The sequence below is a fragment of the Ambystoma mexicanum genome, chromosome 6q (genome assembly GCF_040938575.1).
Source record: "Ambystoma mexicanum isolate Mex_15411 chromosome 6q, UKY_AmexF1_1, whole genome shotgun sequence".
Classification (NCBI taxonomy): Eukaryota; Metazoa; Chordata; class Amphibia; order Caudata; family Ambystomatidae; genus Ambystoma; species Ambystoma mexicanum.
The window spans coordinates 1,124,034,928-1,124,048,607 of record NC_090937.1 but is presented as its reverse complement, the minus strand read 5'-3'; the positions used below and the strand labels follow the sequence as shown (position 1 = coordinate 1,124,048,607).

General features: G+C 44.9%; 1 protein-coding gene across 2 annotated transcripts in view; it reads left to right on the top strand.

Annotated features, from left to right (window-relative positions):
* The window catches only part of ATP10D (ATPase phospholipid transporting 10D (putative)), a 2,065,840-nt gene that overhangs the window by 1,967,089 nt on the left and 85,071 nt on the right, over nt 1-13,680 (top strand). For both annotated transcript variants that reach the window (XM_069631716.1, XM_069631715.1), the window contains one exon: nt 485-589. In XM_069631716.1, coding sequence (XP_069487817.1) covers nt 485-589 — 105 coding nt within the window. The remainder of the gene's footprint in view (nt 1-484; nt 590-13,680) is intronic.

Here is a 13,680-nt window from a genome sequence, read left to right as displayed (position 1 = left end):
GGACCATTAGAACCCTTATTTTCAGCCACTCTTGTGTGCAGTCAAAATGCTATTAAACAGGATACCAGTAACATTAGAATTATAATGCGAAATGCCAAGGAGACTAGCAGAAACGTATGTTCTATTCAGGCAGATTGTGCTGTCATTCACTAGATGTGCGACCAGCACTTGCCACTTGACTTGTAGTTTAAGTTATGTGAATACTATTCAAACGGTCACCATTCCTGTAATGTAGTAAGTTGGATATACTGGTAGAAGAAATCCCTAAATTCAATGCACTAGTGAGTTGTATGCCATTCCATATCTGATTCAATATATAATATTCAACTTAGTTTTAGTCCGATGACGTGACTGAATTGATGTACACCGTTAAGATAAATCTGTTATTTACCATGGTGGAATATCTTCTCATGGCATGGGGAGCAATGCATGTATCACAAGATGTCTATATTATATTTCTTAATAGCCTTTTCTTATTTTTCAGACTTACCGTGGCTCTGATATAGACATTTTTTCTTTTGGAAATCCTATTGTCACTGCATCAGTGGTCGTCATGTTGTTGCACCTTCTGATCGAAAGTAATACTGTCGTAAGTATATTATGATTTTTTTTTATTACTACTTGATTTAATTGAGATACAATTTTTACAAGATCATATCCTCCAATCCTCAGAAGATAAAAGACGAAGACAAAAAAAGGCATGCAAAAGACAGACGATAGACAAGGGGGATTGAGGGGAGACCCAGGTTAGAGATCGCAAAATAAGAGGGATGGGAGAAGCTTTGCATAAAGATATTTGTCCTTGAATGTTATCACCAGTTCCAATTTCAGGCTTTTGGACATCAGTACATGTGATCGAATGGTCATTTCTCATTCCCTTTGCCTCTTCTTTTTGAAAGTACATTTTTTGCAGAAACTGCGCCACTGCTATCGCGCCACTGGTTTTTTCCACTTCTATTGGGCACCTCCACCAAGTTTCTTCCTCATATATTAGCAAGTCTTGGAACAAATGACCCATGTGAAAATTTCTTTTGTTTGAAAGTCCTTTCCACGATAAGAGAAAATGTCTAAGTGTTTCTACTTGGTTTGGATTTGTACAAAAGCGACCAGCGTTGTTTGACAAGATTCCTCTTACGGCCCTGATTTCATTAATCAGAAGAAAGTTTAGACACGCCCTCATAAAGGTAGCTCTTAAGTTTTTGTTGAGGAATTTTCCCCAGTATGCCCCGGTATCGTGCAGTCCCTTTGTTGATACTGGGAGGTGGGCTGTTAGTTTATATTCTGAATCCTTGTTGAATGTTTTTATCCAATCCCACTCATCCAATTTCTTTTTCACCTTAGTAGGAGTGTACTTTACTTCCTCTTCCACAGAGTTTCTCTTCCAATTTGGTCTGGTTTCTCTATGCCCACTCCGTAAGTAGTTTCTTTCCTCCTTGGATTTCGGTATTAATTATGTTGAAGATTTTTGTGCGATCTGATGGGATTACTTTCCTGGATAATCACGCTAACTCTATCGACCGTAACTTGAAGTGATAGAGTGCACAGTTCTCGAAAGTATTGGTGCCAATGGAGCTGACTTCAGAAGGTTCAAGACTTGGCACCAGAAGTAGCCTTCCAGTTTTGGACAAATTTCGTCAGGAATTTTAGGTATTGCATCAGACCCGTAGGTTAAGGAAGGGACCACCTATGCTTTATAAAATTGGAAATAAATGGAGTATGTTATTGATGATCTATATTTTTATATGTAAAACTTGTTTTTGGTTGTTTCATTTTTGTATTTTGGCACTACTACACTCTGTCTTCAAAAACACACGAACACATTGGAAGTAAGGAGAAATATAATGCAAGGAATTTGGTTTACCTGCGCGTTCTCTCTGGCATAGTCTACCCACCATGCATTAAATCTTGTGGTTTAAACTCGGGCAACCAGAGAAATTATGTTTTTAATGATTTCTGTTGTACCTCATGCATTTTGGCAGTGTGGTGGCAACTGTTTTTGTTCTTAAAAGTCCAGAGCTTTTTTTGAGTTTCTTGCTTTTACTCCGGTTTTTAGAGAGCTTTGGTACTAAACTGAATGTTTATAAAAGCTGAATGTTATTGCCAGTATTCTGTAAGGCTGTTATGACGATTTCCATAGGAGGTCAATTATTAAAAGATGAGCTTTATTCAAAGTACATTTTTTATATTCTATAATTCTTTTTGGGCAAAAACGCATTTTACATAAACAGTCTACAAACCTTCAAAATAATTTTTCAATGCGTGTCATTATTTGGTTATCACAAGCCTGGTAAAATTTAGTATCTTTTACCTGTTAAGCAGGGGGTTTGCTCCAGCTAACTCAATTTCAGTAATGGTTACTTGAGACTTCTGTTGACAAGCATTATTTGAGCATTTTCTGTGTATTGTATTCCGGGATTGGGAGGTGCACTGCTTACACAGATTTCAAAGTCTTTATAGATCCCTTTCTGTGTGGCCACCATGTCACCTGAAGGCATTTAATTCCCACCTGTATCCTTAAACCACTGTTCTTTTCATAGCAGTCATAGAAGGCCTCTTCCAATTTTTTCTCATATAAATGTTGGTGGATCTTGTAATTAATGTAATGACAATTAGTCTCTTCAGAGACTGGCTCGGCATACATGCCCTTGTCATTAGGCACTGTGACTGTCCCTTTGAAGGTAGGTCCATGGTAGTGTGGGGTGACAGTGATGGCGGTACATGTGGGGGCCTGCATCTCATCGCTTGACTCTTGGGCTGCACACCACTTAGCAACAAAGTACCCATCCTCGTGGTCCCAAAGTATAAGTTGTAGTATGCATCTAAGGGGTGGGAAAATATGACCGGAGTACGACAGTCCGCAAACCCCTGCTTATGGGACTCCACAAGCCTTATGTTATCCCTTAGAAAACCATCACCATAGGATGGTACCGCTTAGGGTGGTACAAATGCAAGCCAGGTTTGCAGAGCTCCCTGTGAAACTTCACCTTTCTGGTATTACAATGTATACCATCAATCGGGTAATCCGACATGCAGAGAATCATCACAGCGTTGCTATCCTCCCTTGGGGAGGCCATAGAGACAGGAACGCCAGAATCCAAAGTGCCTTTCGCCTGCAGAGCCGCAATCCTCAGACGTAATTGAAACCTCACATCACATGGGGAGGTGGTGGAACAAACAATAACACAACTATTCTCGGTAATCACAAGTCTAAGGTTCACCCACTTGAACCCTTAGCCCTACAATCACGGAGAGGGGAGGGATATAAATGGGAACCTGGCCAAAGCAGGAGTGTAGGTGTTAGGGGATGAATGGCAAATGCAAAATGAGAATATAAGAGTGAGAAGGAGACCGAGGAAGCAGAGAATGCGGCGGTACCAGAGTTAGTGAGAGCGAAGGAACAAACAGACAGAGAGGAGTAAGAAAGGAGAGGAGGTTGAGGACCATTGAGATGGGGAGGGAGAAGATCGGAGCAGGAATATCGAGAGGAAGGCGTGACGGGGAACATTGGAGCACGGAGCGGGAAAGAGAGATCAGGATGGAGTACAACACAAGGAAGATGATTATAAGCCGGTCCGATAGCACAGCGAGTAGAGCGCACGCTTTGACATCTGTGCCAAACTCAGCCTTTCATCCTTCCGAGGTCGATAAATGAGCACCACACACCGTGGGTAATAATAAGCAGCGCTCAGATACCTGAGGGCTTGTAGCACTATATAAATGCTAAATTATTATTATTAAAAGAGAGTGGAGTGGAGGGAAGGGAAGTGACCACCTGGAGTGAGGAAGTGCTATATTTTGTATCTTCATGGGAGTGTTCTGGCTGATGAAATGCGGAACCACTGTCCTGGCTAAACACACAGAAAGTAAGGTGCCAGATGTGTGTATACCCTTCACATACATGGGTTTATGGATTGATTGGAATATAGATTTTTATTAATAACACACCGATATTCTATCATCTGCTTTTCATAGCGCATAGCTTGGGTTTCATTTCCGCTACTGCAAATAAATGCAATGCTCACAGGGTACTGTTCTCACTTTCTGAACGAGATTGTTTAGGAAACTTTAAAACGTAAGGACATAGAATGAGGGAAAATGTTTCTCTTTTCAAAAGAGACTTGGACAGGCACCAAAATGCAACTATTCATTGTACTATTAAATGATGCTGAGACAGGATCCATAATGGGGGACAACACTAGAGGGATTTAACCAATATGATAAGTTATATTACACCATCTTGCTATATTAATCGTGCACGTTAGGAGATGCTTAAACATAATTAAGGTCTAATCTCTGCATAAAATGAGAAAAAACCGTACAAAAAGTAGTGCTCAATCAACACGGTTTGTGGAAACTTGCTTGAAGCAGACGTTACGCCTGTGCCTGTAACTCCCAACACAGGAGTCTCACTCTAAAAGCCATTCGGGTTGGTGTGTTTATTCAAAGCACGCTACAGAGGGAAGTACCGGGCTACCCACTAGAAAGCGCCTTTTACTTTTAAGACGAATGGCACCTATTCTGTACACTGGAGAATGCTCGTGTGTGCTTAACGCCAGCTAATTCGCTGTTTAAAAGCAGAAAGTAATTAGACAAGCGACCTAGATTAACGCACAATGGGAGAGCAGGCTCCAGAGACCTGCTCGCAGATGTAAAGGTAAGGCAGGGCAACGAATACCTCGAGAGATGCCAGGGCGACAGACTGTACATCACAAATGAAGATTCACTGAATGTCTAACTCCATAAATAAACAAGTACTCTTTCTAGATTATTCAACTGTTCCTGATATTGGTTTAATACTGTTAACTTGACATTTGCAAGGCAGCAGAATACCTGTGCTGTCTCTTAAAAAGAGCCCTAAGCCTTTACAATAATTAGGCACCTAGCAGCACAGTGTAATCAACATGAAAGCATTGTGAACATAGGATTAAAGCCTGAGGAATCACAGCAGAGTAGTGTAGAAAGGTGAATATGTAAATTTCTCATATTAATGAAATACAAAATACATTAAGTGTGGTTTCTTGATTCAAATAAAGAGCCATGTTTGAAATGTTTAATGCTAAAAACATCTAGTTCATCCATAGGAAGAGGCATGCGTGTCTAAAGACACGATTAGACATTCATTATTTCTTTATAGGTGAGGCACGTACCTGATAAACATCATTACCTAAGACATGAATAGACTCAGGAAAATCTTTGTTGTGGATAGTAAGTACATCGTGTAAGGGACTAAAGGGCGCTCTTGTTGCTCATCACTGATCCTGCTTTTCGTTACAGCCTTATTTTGAATGCAGCTCTATTTCTCTGCTGGCTATTGGTAACCCCAGGTGCGTGTGTTCGCCTCCCCTCGGGCTGTGGAGTTAGTTGCGTTAGACTTGGTATGATCTAAATAGCAGCCCTTTGCGATGCGCTCATAAATTGTGTTTTTTTGCTAAAGTCGGCGTGTTACACCAATGTTTTTATCACAACAGTCATTTATTGCAACACGCAGAAGAATGTTTTGGGTCGTAATCTGTTCGCCAAATAAGTGTAAACAAAACTGCTAAAGTTGCAACTAAGAATAGTCAACACGTGTTTTATGCTCTTATGTGTATTGTCAATGCTACAACACATAGAAAGTAGACTGAAAAATATGTAAGCTTATTCGAAACAATTTTACTGCAGCTAAAGTATGGCTTGGAGTCGGGAGCCTTCAAGCTTCTATTACTGAAACATGCATCCAACATTTGGAACTGCAGAAAAATACATGCATCAGTGAAAGTGTTATAAAATCTTTGGGGTATAATTTGCAGCTGGTGCGTTAAAGGTCATACAGTTAGAAAAACTAATTTAAGCAGATGAGGGAGTTGCTGAATGTTCTCTTCAGGCCACTGTACAAGAGATAATGCAGTGGCAGCTGTGTTTCTGGCGAACATTCCTCTGGGAGATGTTTGCATTGCTGGACCGTGGCAGTCCTTAAGTGCATTGGGCATAGATTGCTGCTTTTATAACAAAGTTGAAACAAATATGTAGGAGATGCGGTCCTGAAGAGATATATAAATTGAAGGCAAACTCTCAATTCACCTCACAGCTGTTGGAGAACATGGTTAAATGTTGTAAGTTTCTCCAGCTTGGTTATTTTTTGTGCATTGTGGGAGGGTTGTGTGAGCGTTTTGAGGGGGTTACCCACACAAGGGAAGAGGAGAGGGTGGGTTGACTGCTTGGGTGCCCACTGGGGGGGGGGGGGAGGAGGAGGAGGAGATTTTCCCCACAGTGGCAAAGCTAGACAGGGAAGATACAACAGCGACATCTGGGAATATTCAAGCAATGTGTACTCGAGAACTGAGCTTTCAGATAAGTAACTTTATCATCGTACTTATATTAACAGTGACCTTCTTGGTCATTCAATCCCCTTTAAAACTTCTTCCTATCCCCTTTCCTCTGTGTCTATATACGAAACCAACACTGTATCTAGAGAAAAGGATCTGTGATATTAAGCCTAAGAGGTTTTTTTTTGTGTTGTGGCCTTGTTTTGTGTGCAAGTTTGTACTGTGTTCTCATTTTTCAGATCCATGCTCCAGCTCAGGAAATTGGGGAACTGTACTCCTCGTTAGTGCTATTACTGAAGCAGTATTCAAAATCTAACAGTAACTTCATAAGGTCTTAATATATTTAAGATATATTGCTTCATCTTTACTTGAAATCATGTTTCCCATTTGCAGTAACATCTACCAGAAAGTATGAAACACTGCAGGCTTTATCACCACTCTCGAATTAATGTTTGTGGGATATACCTCATATTTTTGTACTGCTATTTACCGATTTCCACTTTGATTGGTAATTGCATGTTCGTTTTGACCCACCATGAGACAGAGGCGTTCGGCAGCTTCCAACTGCCAGTGTTAATCCTTGTTGAAATACCTTTCTTTTATACCAAGTTAATAGGATGCTGGATGTAAGAAAGCACAGATGAACATTGTGACCGTAAGAAAACACAGATGAACATTGTGACCGTATGTTTCCACATATCTACAAAGACACTTTATCCAAGTGTTTTGGTTTGTTCAACCTTTCAAAAAAAGGAGAAAAAACATCCAAACCGCAGACAACTAGAAATGACAACAGCATTGTAGCTGCACAGCCTTTCACAGGTGCCAGAACGTCCAACAGGCATTCTTGGCTTGAGGAAAGAAAGTCATCAATATCTATTATTCAGATGATGTGTGGGTGTGATTAGTTTTGTATGACATGTACTCGTGCTGTGAGAAGGTTTCTCATCTACTAGTCCCTGGGGATCTGTCATCCAGGTGGCAATGTCACGGCCATCGCTTTTGTATCCAGTTCCTGGGGGTGGGCCATTGCAGGAGGATCACCTGGATGAGTGTTCTTCGGGGAGTAGGAGTTGGACACCGGATAGTGAGACGCAGTATCCCTTTCTCTGCAACACCTTTTCCCCATCCTACCAGGTAGGATTCTTCTGAACTGAAGCCCACCCCCCTTTCCCGACACGGAACACTTTCTCACGGACAGCTCACCATGAGCGAAAACTGACTAAGACCAGAGCTGTATACCCGACATGTCCCCATACAATGGTCAGGCAATGTTAGGCAATTACGGATCATTATACACACACACACCTGACTTCATCACACTTCTCCACATGGATAAAAGGTGGTGCACGAAAGCACACTCTGAGCAAGGCAAAGCACACAAGGAAGCGGCAGTTCCAAGATGGCAGTTTAATACAAGGAGAAAGACGGCGAGTCCAGAAAGGGTTGCAAGGAAGGAAGTGCCTTTGACCATTTCACACCGTTACTTTCGTGAACCTTGGAAACGAAGAAACCTGGGACTAATTCTGAAGAAACCTGCATTGTGTGTGGGAGGTACCGTGGGCTCTCCTGCGTCGATGACCAAGGCGGGGAGGAGCGTTTGCAGCTGTGGTACTGTCCTTGGCTCCTGCAACAAAGCATTGCGAGTAAAGACTGCACAGCCAGTGTGTCAGATAGACTGATACCAGACCAGCCTATGTAAGAACCAAGGTTGCAATCAGCAACATTGTATGAGGAAATCTAAGAGTGTGAAATGTATTTGACGAGCGATGAAAATATAATTGAAACACAGAGGAGTGATTGAACTTTGGAGGCCAAGAAATATACCGTGGACAGAGTGGTAAGGCGCCACATGGTTGCTCATTTGAAGGTCTCTGTTAGGTATCCAATTGGTTGGCAACTGTAAGAAGGGAACTTTGAGATCGAAGTGGCCCTGCAACGGGTTAAGCTAAACTCAGTGCAAATTCGAAAGTCTTCAATAGTTTGATGCTAACTGAAATTGGTCCGAGCCCAGCAGAGGGAGACTAATTGTGTTTGAGGAAGGAGCTGAGCCCAGCTGAGGGGGCTCCGGGGTGAACCGTGAGTCATCCGAGAGAGAATATTTTCCGAAAAATGTAAAAAGGGGGATATGAGCCCAGAAGAGGGGGATCCACAGTAACGATCATGATATAAAAGGGATCTGAGCCCGGCTGAGGGGGATCCAGGGTGAATCACTTGAATGGAGTACTTATAAGAGGAAAGGAACTTTGTGTTTTGTTTTGATACATCAGGCCCTCTGAATGAAGAGACTTTGATAAGTAAAGAGACTTGGGCACAGAAGGCCCTGATGCTGGTAATGGAACTGTATCCTCGTGCCGAAGCAGCCTGGGTGTGTGCTTTGCTCAAGTGAACCGCCTTGTCCCAACGTGGGGAAGGGAGGCCAACGGCATGAACATCCTGACATATCATTTTGTGAACACTTCTTTCTTTTTCATGAACACTACTCCCCACTATTTGTATTTAGCAGTAAGGATTGGCAGTAGGTTTTTTTAGTATAAGCCCTTTTATTTTGACGAGACTCCACTAGTACTGCATTATTAATATTTGATGGTCGTAGCTTGCTCCCATCTGTAGACTTAAGATTCGATAGGCGTTTTATCACACCCTTGTTAAAGTTTAATAAACACCCTTGAACTGTGGTCACTTGTGTCTGTCTTATTGTTGATACCATGCCTTCCTTGCAATGCATACATACACATTAAGATACCATCATGAAAGGAGTGCCACACGCTTGCAAAAACTACTGAGGACTCATTGCAGTCCAAGTGGTTTTCAGGCAGGAATACTGGCAGAGGTAAATAGCACCACAAACAGATGTCATCTACACAGTCAGTCCAGGTTACAGATTTATCGCCATAGCACTGGTACTGGTAATTAAAATACAGTTTGCTGGAGATGCATTGAAAGAGACCTTCCCCACTGGTTGACTTTAGCGTTAATAGTATTACTCCTACGTCCCGTACCCTTTTCTCCATACTGTATTGCCGTCCAAAGAGCATTTCCCCTTTAAATGTACAGGCGTGACTATGCCGCCGTAGACCCGCCCTATGGCACCTGGCCTCAGTCAATTATTTTCTACAGGATCGGCCCTTCCTCCCGAAAGCTCTGTGAAGTTTGCCATTTTGTTTTCTCAGCTATCCTCGCTGGTTTTTTCATCTTTTCTACCGTCCTCCGGTGCCTCACCTGCCCAGGTGCATGCCGACTCAAGCAGGATTAAATAGGTGTGCCGCCTGCGACAGTTCTTTCCCAGCTTCTGATCTACATCCTCTTGGTCTCCCGTGCTTAGGTACGGACCACAGGAGGGAAGGTTGCACGGCCTGCCACACCCTCACTCATCGGTCATTAAAGAACCGTTTGGCGCGCTGGAGTGAGATCTTTGTGCCCTCACCAGATCACCTCAAGGACTTTGTGCACCGCAAGACCAAAGCGGGTAAGGTAAGTGCTTCTTCAACTTTATTTTCCAAAGCACCTTGTAAGAGGGATTCCTTTCCGGGGAATCCTCCACGTGGCGGGGTTTCAAGAACCCTTGCAGCAGCCCAGACCTCGAGACTGTTGAGGCTACTGGTCCCACGACCGAGGGCCCTTAGGCTCTCCCGAGAAGGGAGCTGAGGGGTGACATCGCTCTGATACCAGGACTCGTTCTGAGGGGCAGTCTTGCTCTGACACTGAGCCTAGGTCCAGGGGGATGCCTTTACGTACAGCATCGACTACTGGGAGCAGGCTCGCGGGTGGGTAAGCCTACCGGCACCGCACCCGAGGTTGTTCCTGGCACCAAGCCTCTGCTCGAGGGCCCTACAGGATCTAGGGTTGCAGGCCCTATGCCGGACTCCTCGTTCCCACGCATTTTTCAGAACTGTGTACCCAAAATGGCAGCCAGTGACAAGATGGCCCCTGAGGCGTGATACAGCACCCAGATATCGTCCTAGCCCAGGCCCCAGTGGCTCTGCCAGGCAGCCTTTGGGCCTATGGATGCCAGACTTAACACCGAGGGTGGAATGGTCGGTGGCACAGGTACAATGGTGCACCACATATCCACTTAGGTCCACGACCCTGAAGTATAACCAGACAGGTTCCACGCCTCACGTGGCGCTCCCCCTCAACAGGCTTACGCGGCAGGGGTGGAGGGTCCTCTTCTCCTGCGCGCTGGGCAGTCTACCACCTTCCAGGTGTGAGGATTGCTTTTCTGAGCATTTCATGGGCCTCATGAAGTCTCCTCAGATGACTGGCCTCTTAAAATTTCTTGATAAAGGAGATGGTTCCTCAGCCGGCACCTGCTCCTGAGCAGGTTCCCCCTCCGACGCAACCCACTCCGGCTCCCTCGCACGCAGAGGGAGGGGTTCCTGACGGTACGCGGATAACTGAAAGTGAACAACCACCGGCTGCCCCATTGGCTAATACCCCAGCTCCAGAAACTGGGCTACAGGGGGCGGGCCACAGGCAGAAGACGCAGCACAGGGTAGTCAAGGGTGAGGAGGACCTGAAGACCTCTTCATTCATCAAGGAATTCCAGGACTGCATGGAGGGGCTGGCAGAGTTCTTGGGCGTACCACCACCCCAACGAGAAGTACCGGAATCAGGGGTGCTGTGGAAGTGTTAGCCCTCCGGAGACTCAATAGGTCGAGCATCCCTTTGCAAAAGGATGTCTCCGCATTGGCAGCCAAGAGCTGGCTGAAACCTCACTCGACTCTGTGAAAAAGCTCCTAGATGCTAAGTACAGGCAGTTGGAGGGGAACAGTATTCTGTCTGTTAGGGACAATTCTCTTATAAGGCTAATTTCCCAAACCTAGTGAGTCCCCCAGCAGCTTTGCTGGATTTTTGGGGTTTGTTTTTTCTCCTGCTAAGAGTGAGACTCTTTTACTCCCACTCTTAGACATGATTTGACGTATGTCCTTGACTTATGTGCTTATGGGCTATGGGGTTTCTTTTTTACTCCATAGGGTACCATCTGTTTTTCTGTATGTGTGGTACACAGCACCCTCAGTGCAGTGCCACAGGGGTGTCACAGTGACCCCCAAACATAGACTCCATACCCTGGGACTGACTACTGTCTCCCAGGGCATGTAAAGTCACCATTGGCTTTACTAGTCCATAATTGTGAACAGAATCAGTACAAACCATCATGTTGTGGAAGTACTGGTAAGGGGTAATTCAATTGCCCCTGGGTCTGTTTTCGAGGAGGCACTGTCCTGTCCCCCCTCGTCGAGTTTCTGGCTGGTGGCAGTGGTTACTACGTGAAACATTCCACTGGAATATTCTTTATGGGATTTTCCCATTGATTTTAAACGCACCACTTTTTGGTGCAATGTTAAAGATACCGCCGGTTTATTTATTTAATATTAAATCACTGGTTGGGTCTTTTTGCTAGAACTCGATTCTAAAATGGCGTTTGTGTCCATCTCTGTAACTGACCAAGGTCGAGCCCTTTGTTCCACTATTTTGTCGGACTGCTCCACAGAAGCCCTCCAAATGGTGCCACTCTGTCTGGGTTCCACCGGAAGGGTGGAGGGTGAAATTGGCACTCTGGACTGTGTTGCCTTAGCAACCCAAGTCGCACTCTACTCTGATTGGCCCAGTGGTGAGCCGCCCGGCTCACCACTTAGCATGTGTGATTGACAGCTAGGCTGATGAATGGGGGTTTTTCTGCATAAAAGCAGGGCCTTTGGGACTGGAACTTCAGAAGTCGCCACAGGACCCTAAGAATCTGAAGAGGGATGAAGCTGAGCCATCTGCAACGACGACACCACCGGTGAAGCCCTGCTGCAGCTACCTCACCACTTTCCCGACGACAAGAGAAGATCTTCTGCTGGACGACTGGACGAGTCTTCTTCCTCTGAGCTGGTGGGACCAACCAGTACACCCTTTTCGCCTTCCAAAGACGGCCCTTGGTCGAATCGCCCGTGCCAAGCACCCCAGCAGCCGGATAGCCAAGCTCACCACTTTTGACTGCGAATAAAAGTACTGCACCTTTTAATCAGGAACTCCGCAGCTGGTTTCATCCCTGTGCAGTGCAACGACTCCACGTTTCCTCCTCAACGAGATCTTCTCTTCCCCTTGTCGGAACCACGAACCTCAGCCACTGCCAGGAACAACTGTCCCCGCAGGAGCTTCCTGTCTCTTAAGGTATTGTGTCCTGACTGGCCTCCCCTTTCTACAGATTGCTAAAGGTGACCCTTAAATCCTTGGCTTCTAAAGTGGGTTGGCTCCAGGCCTTCTAACTATATCTTTTGACTCACCCCAACCGCTTTTGAACACTCTGCACAGACTTTCAGTGCACTTTAAACCGTGTGATCCTGGGCACATTTCGCTTTGCTCCATTTAAAGTGGGCCTGGCTTATGAACTTTGGCTCTACAGTATAACCTGCCTTTCTCCCCTTGCTCTGAACTCTTCAAAGTGTGGGAACTGTTTTATTCTTTTGCTCTGACTTTTTCTCTCCCTTTATCTACACTATTGGAGTGCCATCTAGGTTAAGCGCTCACTTCTGTCTTAACAAATTGTTGTGCTTTACCCCTGACTTGTCTGATAGTTATAAAGGGAGGTGTGTATACTTACCTGACTGTGTTTTAGATTACTTTTCATTAAGAGTGCTAGTGTATTACCTAAAGTGTGTTTTAAATAAATAACTATATACTTTTTATACAAAGCGCTGGTCAGTGTTTGTTTGCTCTACTGTGTTTTGGCCCTATTGTGTATACTCTGCATACTGCCCTACTCTTCTGGAGAGAAGTCTGACTGCTCAGCCACAGCTACCAGGTAAACCTGGGTGGTGCAGACTGCTACCAATTGGGTTTACTGCTGCTCCTGTAGTCTTAATCTTTTTGCTGTGTTCCCCAAGGGAACTGCACAGGATTCTGCCTAACACTGTCCTCTCAGCCCCAGCTGCATTTCTAAGTCATTGCTGTGGCATTAATGTACACAAAGCCCCAAACCTCGGGGGAATCCAGCGCCTCAGCAGCCAGCCTCCTCAACAAGGATCGCAAGCAGCTTGATGCCTATGGCAGAAAGGTCTATGCAAACACGGTTTTACACGTTAGGCAAGCTAGTGCTGACGCGATCTTGACAGCGGCCAACCAAAAACGGTGGTGCGAAATAGCTGACTTTTTGTCAGATCTGCCGGGGCACAGGCAGGCAGCCTTCAAAGCTAGACTGGTGGAGACCAAGGTTGTCGCTCAAGACCTGTTTCAGTCTACAGTGGAGAACATTGATATGGCAGCCAAAGGGATCTGCGTAGGCACAGACAAGCGATGGGCCACCTGGTTGCACACCACAAAGCTCAACTAGGACTTGCAGTAGAGGATCTTGGATCTTCCTTTTGAAGGTGCGGAACTGCTCCACTCT